At 40.5% G+C, this 17,393-nt stretch overlaps 1 protein-coding gene across 5 annotated transcripts in view; it reads right to left on the bottom strand.

The window, feature by feature from the left end:
* Positions 1-17,393, bottom strand: part of arap2 (ArfGAP with RhoGAP domain, ankyrin repeat and PH domain 2) — a 102,334-nt gene that overhangs the window by 34,963 nt on the left and 49,978 nt on the right. For all 5 annotated transcript variants that reach the window (XM_046381573.1, XM_046381571.1, XM_046381572.1 and 2 more), the window contains 2 exons: positions 15,790-15,964; positions 6,405-6,530 (listed from right to left, as the gene is read on the bottom strand). In XM_046381573.1, coding sequence (XP_046237529.1) covers positions 6,405-6,530; positions 15,790-15,964 — 301 coding nt within the window. The remainder of the gene's footprint in view (positions 1-6,404; positions 6,531-15,789; positions 15,965-17,393) is intronic.

The following is a 17,393-nucleotide window of genomic DNA, read 5'->3' as shown; positions in this document are numbered from 1 at the left end:
GACCTCACTTTGCTTCAAAATCTAGCTGCTGAAGAATCATCATTGTGCGTGTGTGTGTGTGTGGGAGAGAGAGAGACTGAGACTGACTCCAGTATTTAAAGCTACTCCCAATCCAATCTATCTGACAGGACGCACTGTTGTCTTGGTGACAGAAAAGATCATAATGCACTTCACTTCCGTTGCAAATGTGTCCCTGGATTGCGAAGATTTTGCACAAAATGTCATGTCCATCATTTCCCACACGAGAGCCATTAAGTTCTTGTTCTGAGATATATTTTCCTGTAAATTTGCTTTCCTTCCCTTCTTCCCTCTTTCCTCCTCTAATAGGCTAATAACTGAAAGGTTTAATTTCCACCATCCGAAGCCCTCACATAATCATCTGCTTAAGAAGAACACTTGATTTCCTAGCTGAAGTCAATTGCTATCATAAGCTGTTAGAAGGCTGTAATGTCAATGCTTATCTACAGACAAGTTGCTTCCCTGTTCCTGTGGTTGCAGAGGTTATTAAGGAGGTTAGCTCATGTATGAACTAATATTGATACTGAAACAGGTATTGATCAGAGCAATGGTTCCCAGCCTATGAACATCCTTGTTTTAGCCAAGCTAGTGGCAGGTTTGTATGGATCAATCAGTCGGTTGGTCAGCACTCAGCTTCGGTCCTGATGTTGTACAGATGTTAATGGTTGCTAGAGGATGGCACCAGCTGAATTTTGTGAATCCCTAAGTTTTTCCTCTTACAGGTTGATATTTCAGTTCTTTAGGTAAATATCTCAACAACTACTGGATGGATTACCATGAATATTGGAACAGATATCTACAATGTCCAGAGGATGAATCCTATTGAGTTGACATTTGTGTTTTTGAGTCAAATGTCTGGTTAACTGTTCTGATTCCGTATTACGCAGTTTAGAGCAGATGTTAGCAGATGATCTTTTGTGATTGCCTGAATTTTCATGAAGCGCCATCATCAGATCAAAATTTCAGCTTCTCCAATACCTTGGTTTATCTAATAGTTAGAGTTGACAGGCTTTCTTTCCAAACCCTCACAGGTGGACACAGACTAAAACTGGGTTTGTAGGGTAAAAATTTACTAGGACCCAAAATGATTAACATGATAGGAAAGCACAAAACTACATTTCTACCACACACAATTATGTTTTGTTTTCATATCTTTTAATTTTACCTTTTTAGGCCCCTAAAACTGATTCAAATAAAACAAGGATTCAAAAAAAGATAATTCTGTAATTGAACATTTCACAAGCAGTAGACATCCAATGACGAGGGGTCGCAGGCGAAGTTGTTTCATTTTGAGGGTTCACAAGCCAAAACGTTTGGGGACCTCTGGTCAAGGGCATGCAAAATCCCAAAGGGGATAGAACTAGAAATATGTAAATGAGGGGACTCAAATGTCCTAATACATCAGAAATATTAATAGATCTCATTTTGATGTTGGCACATGTGGCACCCAGAGCCCGTCTCCTTGAACAGACAATGTCTGACAAAATCTTTTATCTTCACTGTAGAAAAGAGGAAAAAAAAATGTTTTTAATTTCCTCTCAAGTCCAAGGAGAAAGACATTAAGAATCCCACTGTGAATCTGGGAAGCAAATTGCTACGGGATCCTGGGTCCAGACAGTGCGGACACATGAATGGTCTCACAAGTCGAACAACCGGTGTATGACACACAGAAACAGATATCCACATGAAGCCTTAACATGCTGCGGAAACTGAGGGTTTGGAAAGGATAGGGATTAAAGGGAAGCAAAGGGTGCTGAGAGACTACAAAATGTTATTTCAGATACAGCCTTAGGTATGAATTGTGACTGATTATAAGCTATAATGACAGGAATTAGACATTTTTACGGAGGCCTTATAGGCGGAAAGTTGTTCTGACATAACCCATGATATAACAAAGTGGCATGGCTGCCATTTCTGTACCATAATGACTGTGGTGTCAGTGTGGAATAGCTGCAATGGTTTTTACTCAAACGAATGTAACTATTATTCGGCTGTGTTGGAATTCACTTCCTAATATGGCAGTGAATGTCTTTGGATCCCTTCAAGATATTCCACAAGGAAACTGGCTTTATCAAAATCCGGCGCATCACCAAATCACAAGGATCCTTTTTGCCTTGTTTGTGGTTCAGCATTTCCTTAAGCGGGTGGAAAGCCACTAGCTTCTACACAAGCACCATCGCAATGGGGGGAACAATAGTGCTTGATTTACAATCAAGCAGCTGCGTCCATTGCCAGCTGTTCCCCACACACAGCAACGGCCCCGTGGCCCAGCCGTTCTCCACGGGAGTCCACAACCAGCCGCCAGAGACGACGCTAGCGGAAGCCAACCATGGTACATGCCTCCACCAGCTAAATTGGGCCAATTAGCTTGTGAGCCAAGAGCGCTCCCCACATAGCATTTTCCAGACTACATGTGGAATGTAGAGTCTCTCTCTCTTTCTGCTTTTTTCACCTCCTCTCTCATTTCGGAAATTTGTTAAATGCTCCAAGTTTCTCTGCACTCTATTGTGCTTTATGTAGCATATGTTAGTTTATTAAGTATGTTTAGTCTATTTTTCCCATTAACAGTTAGGCCTTGTTTGGTTGTTTGTTTGCTTACTTTTGACTAACCTACACTGCTGTAATGGGCTACTGGATGCTTGAATTTCCCTCAGGATCAATAAACTATCTATCTATCTATCTAAGTAAGCAAGATGAGCAGGTTGATTAGACTAATCAAGTCATCAATGTGGCAATTAAACTGTCTTATTGTCCACTGACTCAATGGACCAAGTTACGGAATGACATATTTTCTCAAAAGTTTTGACTCTGATTGTGACTCAAGCTTCATTTTTAACTGCTCTCCTCCAGATTTATCCGATGTCCCCCTAAACTTTTTATCGATGCTGCACAGACACCCATTTCAGTATGCATCGAAAAAGCAGGCCGTGCCCCTTTCCACTAAATCATCCTCTTCCCTCCCTCGCTCTCCCACTTCTCCCCTCATTCCGCCAATCTTCTGCCTATCTCACCATCAGACTAAAATATCTGTGATGAAGACATCTGCCGGACAGCTTGTCAGGGGGCTGGAAATGGAAATCGAGAAACTGAAGGGATCTGAACGATCTGTCTGTGCCAGAATTACAGCCCACTTCATTACAGGGAGGAATGGACAGATATGGTATGAGATAAAGAAAAAAACACTATCTGCCATGTATTTTTGGCCTAAGCAACAGCAGTACTGTCATGTAGGCAAGCAGAGGCACAGTCATATGAGCAAAGAGATATTCCAAAAAGCAAAATAGATGAAGACAAACAGTTTAAATAGTCTTTTGCACTTCCCATAAAATATAAAACCGAATAACAAAAAAGATGCGACTGCTTTAGAAACCAATTAACATCCTTTGAGGAAAATTTTGAACACAAACCATTAAGAGGATTTGGTTTATTATCAAAAACGCGACGATAGCTTTGTAGACAGGAGAAACTGAATGTCCGTACTGACTCAGATTTGTGTCCTCAATAAAACTGGTAATATAATTCTACTTCCCACTCTCTCTTTTCTCGCCACGCCACCTCCTCCCTCTTCTCACGCTCTCTGCCAGTTGTGAGTTACTGTGGCAGGCACAGAAAAAAAAAAAAACAGAGAGCAGCTGATGAGGAAAAGACAAAACTAATCAGAAATTAGGGGTGCCATTTCCCTGCTGCCACTCACCATTTCAGACAGACAGCAACTGCCTACTGTCTCTCTTTTCCCTCCCAAGACTCTCACAAACAGACAAACACACATGGATGCGCACAAAGCATGTACACACTCCTTAATGTGAAAGTACCATGAGTCACTCTCTAGCCTATTTGGAGGAGGGGAGTTTTTTTTGGGGGGGGGCTTCATCTAAGCTAGAATTAACTGCCTAAACCTGATACGCAGCAAAGCTCGACAGGACGGCAAACAGCTAATAAAGTGGTGCCACGCTGGAGGATAAACCAGTTCAACCTTGATTTCAGCACAAATAAAACAACAAGGACCACTGTTTTTTGAGTCTTAATCTATATTCCCAGCAGCATCTAGACTAAACACATTTTTGTTTTTTGCTAAATGCTAAGCAGCACAGTATTTTATTTCATTATGGTGGACTGGCACAATGATCTCCCATGCCACTGCTGTCAAAATTGTCTGCCAAATTAATTTATGTTGTACTCTGAATTTAGCTCCCATCAGTGGAAGTATGAAAGTCTATTGGAGTTAGCTGCAGAAAAAGGCAAACTTAAAGATGCTGTGGCAGAGTGCTTTTATTAAGCCCTGAGCACAATCTATGAATTATTAAGAACTTGGGTGTATCTATAGACCATCAAACCATTAGCCTGGAAGCAAAAGGCATCCAGGAGTACATTCAAAAATACCTCATGCTCACAAAGTCCTGACAGCGTTTCCTCATGATTGAAGAAGTTGGAAGGCATCGAGTTTTAAACTCAGCTTCCTTTGAATTTTTCAACAGCCACAGCTGCAGTTAAAGCCCATTAAAGCACAAAAGGCAAACCTGTACGGCTCTCCATAATAGATGAAATAACAACTTATTTATCGGCCAAAATATTACGAGCACTCATCTGAGGAGAGACAACGCTGGAATTGTACGGTGTCTGTACACAACAGTGAATGAAATGAACACCTGTAGCGTTACTCCATCTCAAGCAGGAGCTCGCGGTACTGTAGGTGGTATAACAAACCATAAGCTGGCACATCAGGGGGTTTTTATAAGAACAGAATAGTATTCTTTTCCTGCAATTACTTCTAAAATCACACTGAAAAGACTCAAAGCTGTTCTAATCAATTTCATTATATCAAGATATAAAAAGATATAATAACCCATAATGATCACTGGCACCCAATTTTCCACTTCACCTCAGGTCTATGGAAGATTTCTATGTTCTTTTTTTTAGCTCATTAATTTGGTTTGACTGCCAACTGTTTCCCGGAAAATAAATAAATAAACCTGTGATGAACCCATATTAATGCAGCTTTAAACTGCAGAATGCAGATGCATATACTTATTTTTGGAAATCAAGTGTCTCAGTGTCTGCTTTATAATTTCATCTATTTTTATACTGTCCATTTTAGTACAAAGGTTCAGCAATTTTTATGATACAAGATTAATTATGAAAAGTTCCTTTGAAAGTTATGTCAGTGTTGAGTCTTAAGTTTGTCTCTGCTGACCCTTGAGGCCAAAAAAATAAAAACCCTGACAATTCAGGTTTGTTTTCTTTTATGCTTTTGGCCAACATTCTAAACAGCAGAAACAGTACACACCAAGTTAATTGCTGACATCTAGTGACATGGAAACACTGCTAAAAATAAGTCAGTGAAGCACTTAAAGTAGTTAAGATAATCTTATTTTAAAACATTTCAGGGCAATTACATTGCTGAGAAATGGATGCGCAAGAAATTATGGCCAACAGTGATGAAATTAAGGCCCTAACTGCAATATATTGGAATTATCCTTTCACAACTGAAATGAAAATGAATTCCATTTGTTCAAATAATAAGAATTTCAACAGACACTGGCAGGAACTTTCCCCCATCTCCACCAAGGGGCAATTTCCCAGACCTCAGCTCTGTTCATTAGCCAGTATGTACAACCACCAATGAGAGCAGAGCATGTGTGAGGTGATAGAAATGGAGATGGATGTCTTGCCCAAGACTTACGAAATTCAGCTCATTCAATTGCAGATAGCTGCAAGTTGCCCCCCACCCCCACCGGTACACGTCCGCCCTCCATTCTCATCCGTCCCTCCACTCTCCCTCCCACTCGTCCACCTTCCCAATAACCTCCTTCCCCAGGGGCAGCATCCAAAGCTGGCTCCCTCTCCTAATTACTCATGGGCCCAAGAAACGCTCCAGCTGTTTGGAGAAGTGGGACCACTGCAGAGCAGGAGGTTCAGCAGCAACTGAGGAGTTCGGGTGGGAAATGCAGACTGATTGAAAGTTTTCAGCTGCCTTGGAAGACAAAATAAGTTTTGGAGTTAGCATCAGTCGGGTAGATTTAGAAAGGATTTGTACCAAGATTCCTGTTTATTTATTTATTTTTTTTAACCTGGCCCTAATTTTCCCTGTACTTCTGTGAAGCACTCACTGCTGGGTCATCTGAGAACATACTTCTGTCTGACAAGTATTCCCTGAGGGCTGATGGAGAACGCATTTGAAAGACAGATTCATTGATCGTTTTGACTGGACTGTTTGGTGTACGGATTAAACGATTGGCAGTTTGACAGCTGACAGACTGACACTGATTGATCGATCAGCGCTTAACTGGAGTAGACCTCTGACAAACACGCAGTTTAAATTGCTTACAAATGGATTGACGGATTGATTGGCCTTGCCGGGGATTTGCAAAATGGCATTTTACACTCACCATCTTTTCCACGGCGGTCCAGCGTCGTCTTAGTGGGGCCAGAGGAGATGTAGAGGAAGCCATCCATGAAGAGGGAAGTGTCAGAAAAGAGGGTGTTCTCTGACCACTGCTCCAGTATGGGGAAATCTACAAGGGGAAAGACAAAGTAGATGAGCAAAGAAATGGTAGACCGCAATGAATGTCATGGTGGCAGTGCACCAATATGATCCCTCACTTGCACTTGGAAAAAGATCATTTTTACTGTACTTGACCCCTTGTGAATTTTAGTAAAGAGTCAAATGAAAACCATGAACGTCCCCTTGACACAATTTTAGGTAAACTGGGGCTACGTGAGCCTATCAAAAATCTAAATCTAATTAAACCGATTAATTAAAAAACAAAAAAAAATTCTTGAAAACTGTAAAATTGAAAAAAAGATGAAAAATTGATCTTTTAGAGATATACTTTCTCATAACTGCAACTAAACAGACATTATGGATTCACAGACAAGATTTTCAAATACAAAATCTCACTTGTTAAAAACTGCTCAGAATCACTAATTTGAAAAACAAAACTTAAATGTAATGTGAATGTAAATGTACAGCACCGTGAAATAAATTCCACTGAGCATATTTAACCATCACCCATGGTAGTAAACACATAAAGTCAAGTATGAAATCCCACAGATGGACTTTGTGAATATAGAACATTGTGCGTGTATTACTGCAGCAAGAGCAAAACCTAGATATTATCCGTCAACATGTCTAGCTTCCACCACGTGTCAGTCATGCTTGTTATTCCATGCAAGTGACACAAAAAACAAGTTTTGTTGTGGAATGCAGGAATGTTTTCAGATGTAGATAGTGCTAATCCCAGGTGTGATTTTATCCTCATATCCTCATCTTATTCCCATAAAATACTTTAAAGATTGTCAGCAAGAAAACACGGATTCACAGCTCATGGATGCAAGTGCTATTAAGCAAGATGCTGAATCCCTACCAGCTTTTATGACTGCTGTTACTGAATTTGAGCCCTGACCTACAGTATTTCCCCTTGGGCATCAATGAAGCTGCACTGTGTTATCTATTTTCCCCACAAGCAGCCAAAAATTTCTTCTTATTTAGTCATGACTTTGTCACATGGTTGTTCTCTTACTCAGTCAAAGATAAGATGTTCTGAGAGCATTTCAAGGCACAACCCCTCCATGTACTGTATCTGTTAAAAATGAGTTTTACACTCTGTTCTCTCTTCATCTTTGTCCATTTAAATTAGAAGCCTTCTTCCCTCATTTTTCGCCTTTTCTTCTAGACTCCATCTACTCATCCTTTCCTGCTAGCTTTAAGAGCTCCCCACATTCAACCTTATCGTTCTCAAATTCAATTAGCTTCAATTCTGAGGTTCAATTTTCCGCCGGGGCCCTGGCAATATCTTACAGATTTTATCTTCACTACCTCCAGCTCTCTCATCAAGCAAGGTAAAATAACTTTAATTGAAACCACTTTTAATTGAAGTGACATTTCCACCCTTTACCACTGGTGCCTCATCTCAGGGCCACAGAGAAAGACAATCAGTTAATTTCACAAGACAGTTTCTTTTGAATATGTTTCGATTCTGTGTGTGGACTGTGTCTCACTAAGTCACTGTGTTCACATTCGCATCACTAATCTTTGAGTTAGAGTGAAATTTGTCTGAAGTCAGAGATTTTGCCACACTATTGATAACATGGCATTTATCTATAATAAATGTGGGTGAGGCCTTTGAGGACCACATTACCAATCAGTGAGATTACTGCTTTGTGGTCATATTGTATTTTTAAATAATGTTTGTATTCACTATATCAAGTATCTTCATTTTCCAAACATTTACTGTATTTAATGGAATATATACCTTTTTCTCTCACATGACCTCTGCTTAATCAAATCAGTTTGGTTTGGTTTCAAAGCTCCTCACACCAGCTCTGATCCAGAGAAGACCGACTTTTAGCATTTTGCACATTACCACTGTTAAATTAATTGAAGTTAGAGAAACTCATTCCTCTAAGCTCCTTAGTGGAATGCTTTTATTAGTGCACCTTTGTGTATGGCAGTTGCTTTGCGTGAGTGCACTGTCATGAGCATTTTTTTAAACACACGCACTGAACGTAACTCACCTAGACATTACCCAGAAGAGCTGTATGGGAGAAGGTAAATATCTAAATCAGCTGGAGTGGACACTAAACGGACTTTACGTCCATGTAATGTCCTATTGAACCTCTGTGTAAATAAAGCAAATCAATTCCTGGAAAATTCACAATGGGAGAGTGGGCATGTTGATGAAGTTTCTATCATGCCATGGCTGCCAAACACACAAATATCTTGCCTACATATTGCTTTCCACTCTTTCACTAATACTGTGAATATAACTAAATACATGTAGTACTAATATAGATACAAAATTTGGAATCAGCAGCCTCATATGCCATCAACGACGCAATATCTGCAGCATAATTTTGCATCATCCCCCTTCCTCCTGCACGCTCCACCCAGGTACCACTCCTCGCCTCTATCACACGGAGTAACAGAGGGACTGTAAATGAAAAACCACCAAACAAACATACCATCACCTATGATGAGTCAAGCTAGTAGGAGGTAACAATAAAATCCACAACAACATCATAACTGGCATGATACAGGCATTTTTACGCACTATAGGCATTTGTAACATCTGCAATATATTTTTGCTGCAAAGCCAAAGATGCACAGCCAATCAGGAGCAGGTTGACATAAAGCCTGGGTCAATTTAGTTAGCAACATCTGTAATCTAGCTTTGAATCTAACAGGGAGAATGTGTCTGCCAATAGCAGCATCATAAATACATGGTATCTGACAGGATTTAATCAGCAATCTGCAGGGAAGTGAATCTAACACACAAACACACACACGCACACACCCAATTTGAACCACTCAGGTTGAAAGAATGTAAATAAGCCAGTGGCTTGATGCTGTATCAGTTGTAACAAGGCTCTCTCTCTGTGAGCCTTCGAAACAGTCCCTCTGGGCCCCTAAAGCTGGACTCTGTTAAGATGGGACTGTGATGTCTGTGGGGGCGGCAGTTGAGAAGCCTGGCCTGTGCTGATTGGCTCGGTCCCCAGTGAAGGGAGGCAACATGACAGAGTGCTCAATTAGCCATCTGGTCGCCCACGGCAACGGTCACAACGTGGTCCTCGACAAGCGGTGGACAGTGGGGTAATCAGTGGCAGTCGCACACACATGCAGGCACTAAGACAGTTAAGCCACATGTAGTGAATGATAACACAAACGGGTGACATATGCAAGGCAGGCATATGGCCAAAATTCACATGATTATAGAAAGAAAATTATTTATTCTCATTTGAATTTCATTTATTGGCTATTTAGCCAGAGTACACACAAATACACAAGCACTTTTCAGGGCAAAATTAAAACCATCTGCACACAGACACTCCACAAGGGAAAAACATCTTAATTAAAAAAATAAATAAATAAAAATAAAAACTCTCAGCAGCTGTTTGTGACCTCCTGACCCTCTAACAGATGACAGTCTAACAGTGAAAACATAAACAACACCAACGAGCACTGAAGAAGCTGGCAGAGCTTTGCGATGCTGCTAACAACAGGGTGGAATGGAGACACAAGATGAAACAGGGCCTCTGATTTAGTGTTTGTATATGCGTGTGTGTGTGTGTGTTTTCATCTTTTATTATCCACGCAGAAAGCCTGCTGGATAAATTTTTAATGTGCTACGAGATTCAGAGATTCGAGGCGTCAGGGATGCTAGGGTGGCAACAATAAAACTTCTGTGCCTCCAAATCCGTGGTGTGTCATTTAAGAAGAAGTGGAGTGATGTCAACTGTAAGAGGCTTCGCGGTTTAGCCTGGTTTTACAGTACAATGGCCTCTTGGGTGGCGTGAACAGCATACCATAAAACACAATTTACATGTTTACATTGCTCTGTTTACAGTTTAAGCATTAGCCGATGCTTTTATCCAAGGACTTAGAGGAAGAGCTGGCAGGGGTTCACTATCCTGCTACAAGACACACAAGTTGCTGAGGGGAAACAAAAAAAATATATCAAAATTGCAACCTGAAAGTCGCTATTTGTGGAATTTTAATAAGTTTAGCATCTTACAAACAGTTTAATGGTTTTTGTTTGGAGATAATCTTGAAAAGCCCATGGCTAATTTAAAGCTGCACTGTTTAAGACAGCAGTGTGTGTGATGTAGGGGGATCTACAAGCAGACATGGTATATAATATTCATAATAATGTTTTCATTAGTGTATTATCACCTCAAACGAAAAATTATTGTGCTGAGAATGAATTTTTCTATCTACAGCACTTCCTCCTCCACAGAACCCACCACGTTTCTACAGTAGCCCAGAAGTGACAAACCAAACACTGGCTCAAGAGAGGGCCTTTGATATTTCTTGCATTTTGAGCAGCCACAGACCCTCAGAGTGAAACCCACGGATATTATCACCAAACTCTACAGTTTCGCTGCTCACATCAGCCTCATTTTCAGCACAGAGCTGCCTGTAGCTTTAAAGGTCTGATAAGCTCACTGTACATTACCTGCTAGCTAGTGAAGATAGTGGAGCGTTAACAAAAAGGCTAAAAGGAGAATAAATATCTGACTTGCAGTTTCCAGGCGGACACAAAAACTTCAAATGGATGCTTATGTTGCTCTGTCTGTGCTTATTAACTGCTAATGGACATGCAGTGGACTAACAGGAACCGCTAATCTGTTTTGTCATCAACTGGCATTTTCTGTAGATATATTACAATAAATCCATAAAGGGACCGGTCTGTGATTATTTTGCATAAAAGGCTCTATTCACTGGTGTATTCGTAGCAAAGCTGAGCGGCAGGTAGAACTCACTTGTTAATGTTACACACCTGCAGCATTTAAGAACCAATTACTAGCTTGTCTCTCCAGTCAGAGCACAGAGTGACAAGTCTAAGGACTTCATTGTTGCTGTTGTGTGTTAATAAATTGTGCTTGTTGGTCAAACTGGCCCTCTGTGTAGTCCATTTAAGCCACAGATGTTACAACAACACCACCAGTGCTCTATACTTGCAAAATTAAAGATGTGGGATTTCAACACATTAGGATTTATAATTCTCATATTGCTGTTAAGAGCATTTGCATTTACGGTTTTAGCTGATGCTTTTATCGAGTATGACTTCCAATTTGGTGTTGAGTCTTTGTGGAGATGCTGATTATTGGGGGACTTTCAAACCCACCACTGCCTGCTTACAGACTGTGTTTCCTAAACCACAAAGGCTGTAAATTAGCATTCAAAAAGTGTCATCAACACAGATCAAAGTACAGCATACACAGTACTTGGTGTCTGGTGTCATATCAATCATCATGTTCAGACTAGCAAGGGACAGGACAGACAGTGGTGACAGCTTGGTTAGAGTTTTGCTAAAATAGATATATTGTAGAATAGTTGATTTTGGCTGTGTGTGTCTGCATTTTTCAAACTGAGCTTAAACAGCACAAAGCAATGTTTTCTTTGGCACTGTCTGTTTGCCACAACTTGACACCAAATTCAAAATCACCAATTGGTAAAAGTTTAAAGACCTTTTTGGGGCCACTGATGACAATAAACCTTGAAGGAAAACCTTACACTACAAACAGAGTTTTATGGTTTAATTTTTATTCATGTAGTTCCTAAAGTGTACCACATGGGAATACACTGGACATAACAAATGATAAAGGAACCTAAAAATATACAAGAAACAACCAGAGAGGAAGCCTTTGACTACAAAGGACAGTTCCATCATTGAAGCTGTCCCCAGGGGTTCCTAAAATGCAAAGAGACCCTGCCTAAGAGAGCTGCCATTGGGTTGCTTTTAATGGAATCTGGGATGGGGATATGTAAATGAACATGCTCCTGTGGTATCCCAGGGTGCAATGGGGCGAGCAGGTGTGGGCGTGAGAACAAGGTCCGTCGAGGCCCACAGGCGTGCACTCATATACAAAGAGGGAAGGAGCTAATGAAGTGGCAATGCTCTGCCATGAGTGGATGTCCTAACGCTGGAGCCACAAATGAGCCGCTGTGGAGGGAAGGGACGGCGGAGAGGTTTGGGGAGAGGCAGGCTGACAGCTTTGTTTTGAAACACTATATCCTGGGGAAAAGGAGGATTTGCTTTTTTTTTTTTTTTTTACAAACTGGGAGCACAAATCACACTGTGAACACACACAGCAGTAATGTTTTCTTCACACTAAGAGATACTCCAATTTAGACTTTAGCTGTTAAGAGTGAGGATTGTTCCGGGTGTCTGACAATTGTTTATTAATGGCTTATCCCAGTCTCTCACTAGGGGGATACTAAATTTGGTAAAGGACCATGTTTGCCATCATTTGATTCAATATAGTTTATGCATGTGGTAATTCAAGGCCTTCGTGCACCTTTGATGAGGTGGTTTATAAAAAGGTAAAGACAAAAACTAAGAAAAACACATAGTGCCGTGACAACAGACACTGCTGCAAACAAATGAGCCATGTTTGTCCTTATGCTACTTATGTGTGTAACTGTTGTCTTTCTGTTAACTGTAACTCGAAGTTGAGGTTTCCAAAACTCTGAACTCTGTCTTGTCCTCAATATTAGCTGCTATCCTCCTTTTATTCTTCCCTCTATCTTGCCTCTGTCAACACCATGCTACACATTAGGGATGGTGTCATATGGGTATTGAATTGTTCCCAGTTTCTGCCAGACAAAACTCTGCGCACAACCGAAAAAGTTCAATTTTTGTTTAATCAAACGTCTTTTTCTGCAAACTCTGGGGGCTGCATGCAACAAAGACAATGCAGGCGCCACTTTCCACAGCTTTGTGTGATGCGACATTGTGTCCGGCAGCAGGAAAATGTCAGATAGGGAATTTGGACAGTCGTTTTGTGAGAAGCCCTAATCTTTTCAGCACATCTTAATAGCATATTTCTTCACTGTGGTTTCACAAAATATTTTTAGAGATATGTGTTTTTATATTATTTTGCTACCAGCTTTTTAAAACTGCTAGGCGGGATGGCCGTGTTCCTGAGCCAGGTGGGTTCAAAACGCTTTGGTCACAGGGGATCTAAAGAGCAGCACAGTGTGCTTTTAGCCTTTTATTTTTAAATATGAGCCTGTGTGTTGAAAAAACACATGTCTGATCACGCTGTACATTACCTATTGACTGGGATCAGACAATACACCAATGTGTACTGTATAAATGCGGTTCATGGCTGTGTATAGTGATATAAAGCTGAGGATTTCTCAGGTGGTTACAGAATATTGTATATTTTTGTCTTTAACATTCATGTGAGGCAAATATTAAACAATTGTATTGCCAGTCAAAACGTTGATATTAGATATTTTTCCAACACCACACGCTATGTGACATCATTTAATTAGTTTTTTTCTATAATATCCCCACATGGAAATTACATTCTTGTTAAGATGAGCGGCAGATCACGGTTACAGAAAATTGGCCTGAGGTAAAAGAATAACTCAGTAAAGAACTCAATACTCAATAAAGAATAGGTGATATTTAACCATATGTTTTTGTCATTTCAAATTCAATCAAAAATGACCAAAAAGAAAAGTGCATCTCCTCTTCTGTTCCTGAGCTATTGTGCTGAACAACTGCCAGAAAAATGTTTTTGAATAATGTTATGATGTCACATAAAAAAGACAGCAGTTATGGAATATAAGCATATTAACAACTGTGATATTAAAATGACTCGAGCATACTGAGCTGATATGAAAAAAAAGGCCTGTGGTTGTAGGTTGTCAGCTTCTCACATATTAACACCTTTGATGTTGCCATTCAGAGTCTGGCCTGTGACCCTGGGTTAACCTGTGTCATATTTAGGAGGAGCAAACTAGTGACCGCTCTGCCATTAACTCTCACCTTGTAAAGTGCTGCACTGATTCGTGCCCCTCAGGCGAGATCTCCATTGCAGCTAAGGAACACTGAAAATCTGTCAGAGTGGCTAACCTCCCTGACCTGGTGCTTCATACCTGCAGAAGCTGGTCAGTTGAGCGGGACATCCACCTCCACAGGAAGACTCTGCTTTCTCCATATTTGTCTGCCTGTTAATGATGAAGCCCTACAACTTCCAGACACGTAATGAGCATATACTGTAGAGAGCGCTTGCATGCTACACTCTTCCAGATGGACAATACCACAAGTGAATGTGTGTGTGTGTGTGTGTGTCTGAATGTGTGTCTAGCACACCTTCAAGTAATGGCCATCACCATGGCAACCAGGTGACCCTTGCTAGCAATTAGGAGTCCCTAACAGGCTCCGTGCCGGCGAGTGTGCACAGATGCAGTGCATACATTATGTAAAATACAGTCCCAGAGAAAGTCTCCCCGCGGCCCCAGCCAACGGCCCCTCTCGCTCCTTTAATCTAATACATTCTTATCATCAGCCCTGCACGGAACCACACAAACAAAACACACCCGTCATGTGCAAGCCACAGAACACAGCACATCTGCGCTGTGCCTCCCATGCCAGGAACATGAGGTGGCTAATACAAAGCAGAGTTGGGTGAAAGTAGGAGAGGAAAAACAAAGAAATAAGAGAGACAGAATTTTTTGACTTAAAACGCTGGCTTAACATTAGTGCATTTTTCCAACATCATTTCCAATTCATGGCAGTGGGGAAAAAAACAAAAAACTCCCACTGAGCTTTTATAAACATTGTGGCACAGCGGCGAGTATGAGTTTAATACATGATTGTTAAAGTATTAAGATAATAGGCTGAATACATGCAGTACCAATGGTTGTAAAAGTCCAACTCACACACCTTGTTGAAAGGTCCTTTCACAGATTTATGGGAGTGTGTTAGCTCTTTCTTTCTATTGTTGGAGCTCTTTTCCCCATTCTTGCTGAATGAAAGAATATGTGCAGTGCTTATGAAAAAATATGCTCTCTGATGAACTGAGCAAAGCACACAAGAGGGTGACGTCATTTCTAATTGAGGTTGATTAACGCAAGCTGCTAACGTTAGCATGTCTGGCTAACCAGCTCACTACCTACAACAGGAGAGCATTACTTACAAAGCCAAGAAATATATCGTTATCTGGGGTCCAAATGACACTAAGAGCTTGAGGTAATGCAATCAGCTCTGTCCTGCACTGTGTTTGGTTTGAGGAAATTTATGCTAAAATTTTAAAAGCTTAGCCCATTAACCAAGATTGCATTACCTCAGTCCTTTTCTATTGTGAAACACATATGTGTCTTACTGCTGCTGCTTTGGAAATAGCATCTTAATCACATTACATAATTAGATACTTACTTGCTTAGAAACCTGCCACAGTTATGAATTTTAACTGCATGAAGAGAATCTTTACTGGCACAGCAACAGTAATTTAAGGATTTGTTCAATAGTTGCTTACCAGAGAGTTTGTTCTGGTGCAGGAACTCCATCTGTAGTCTCTGTCCAGCACGCTGGGCCAACAGATACGGGGTGGAGGCAGTCGGATCCCCGGTGGCGCACATAACATCTGCCCCACTGAACACCAGCGCCATGGTCTGCAGCACGTCAGGCAACACCACAGCTGCACACAGTGCCTGTACACACACAAAACAGGATAAGAGAGCACATCAAGTGTTTCTCTAGAATTTGCCTTTACTCTGCCTACTCTGGGTCCCATGAGGTCTCAGTACCGTTTATAAAATTCTTAAATAATGTATGTGTTGGATAATTCTGTATTTGTGATTTTGATTTGTAATTCGGATTCTTTCTTAGTGGTTTCAACTTGTATTTATTTAAGTACACCTGGAACTAGACTAATAAAAGATTCAATGAGTGCAGTCGTGGTTCATTGCATTTCTAAGTAGCTTTTTATATCTGGATTAATGCCTTTAAAAAAAGGCCCCATCCCAGACAACGGTGAAAATCCCTGGGAAAAGCAAGCATGTTCTCACATGCTTGAGATGGAGGAAAAGCTTGGGGTCGTCCTGTGTGTCTGTGTGTGCACGGCAGGTTGATAGAGGACAAAGAGTCTATAAAGCGGCATCGGAAAACCACATAAAAGTTTAGAATTGAGTTTCGCCCGCTGATCTCAAAAGAGAAGTTAAAATAAGATCAAACTTTAATACTCCCTGTGGGAATCATTAAATATCTAATCTGTGTGAAAAAAGGAAGTACAGCAAATAAGAACAGGACAAATGGGCCATATTAAATATAATGAAACTAACAATTTCAAAGAAGAGGAATGTGGGAATAAAGGCATGAATAACAATGAACTGAGCAAGTAACAGGAGCAGAGCATACTGAGGCAAAGGGAGACCCACGGAATGAACATACTGTTTGAAAACACACCCAGTGAGCAAGATAGCATATAGAACATAGAATCCAAAACTGACGCTGAATACAGTGCAACACTAATATGTCAATTTAAAGAAATGATAGGGAGAAAACAAGCTTGTACTGCACAAAATTAAATATGAATATGAATTTGTCAGTTAAGAAAGGCTTGATATAAGATATAAAAATGTTAAGAATGGTATATATTGCAAAATATACAATATACACAAAGAAAATGTAATGTAAAATTCTAAGTATACACACCAATTTACGCACTTTGACTGAAATGCTTTCAAGCAGCACAAAAATTTTCAAATGACATACAGCATGTATTGAGCTCTAAATTACAAGGTATTAAATACACACCATAATTATCAGGTAGGCCATGGAATCTGTGTGAAAGTGTCCATAAGTATACAGTACGTCAAAACACATCATACACAAAAGAGGCAAAAGTATTCAGACACACCTCTTTATGGGGGTGTGTCTTCATGCTGAAGCACATCAATTGCTATGCTTCCAAATTTGTGGCAACAGTTTGTTGAAGGTCCTTTTTATTCCAGCATGACTGTGCTCCAGGGCACAAAGCAAAGCTCCATAAAGACATGGTTGGATGAGCTTGGTGTAAAAGAACTAGCCTGACCCACACGGAGCCCTGACCTCAACCCCATCCAACACCTTTGTGGATGG

This window comes from Scatophagus argus, chromosome 23 (assembly GCF_020382885.2).
Source record: "Scatophagus argus isolate fScaArg1 chromosome 23, fScaArg1.pri, whole genome shotgun sequence".
NCBI lineage: Eukaryota > Metazoa > Chordata > Actinopteri > Scatophagidae > Scatophagus > Scatophagus argus.
The sequence above is the reverse complement of the archived record's forward strand: the minus strand, read 5'-3'. Positions and strand labels throughout refer to the sequence as shown.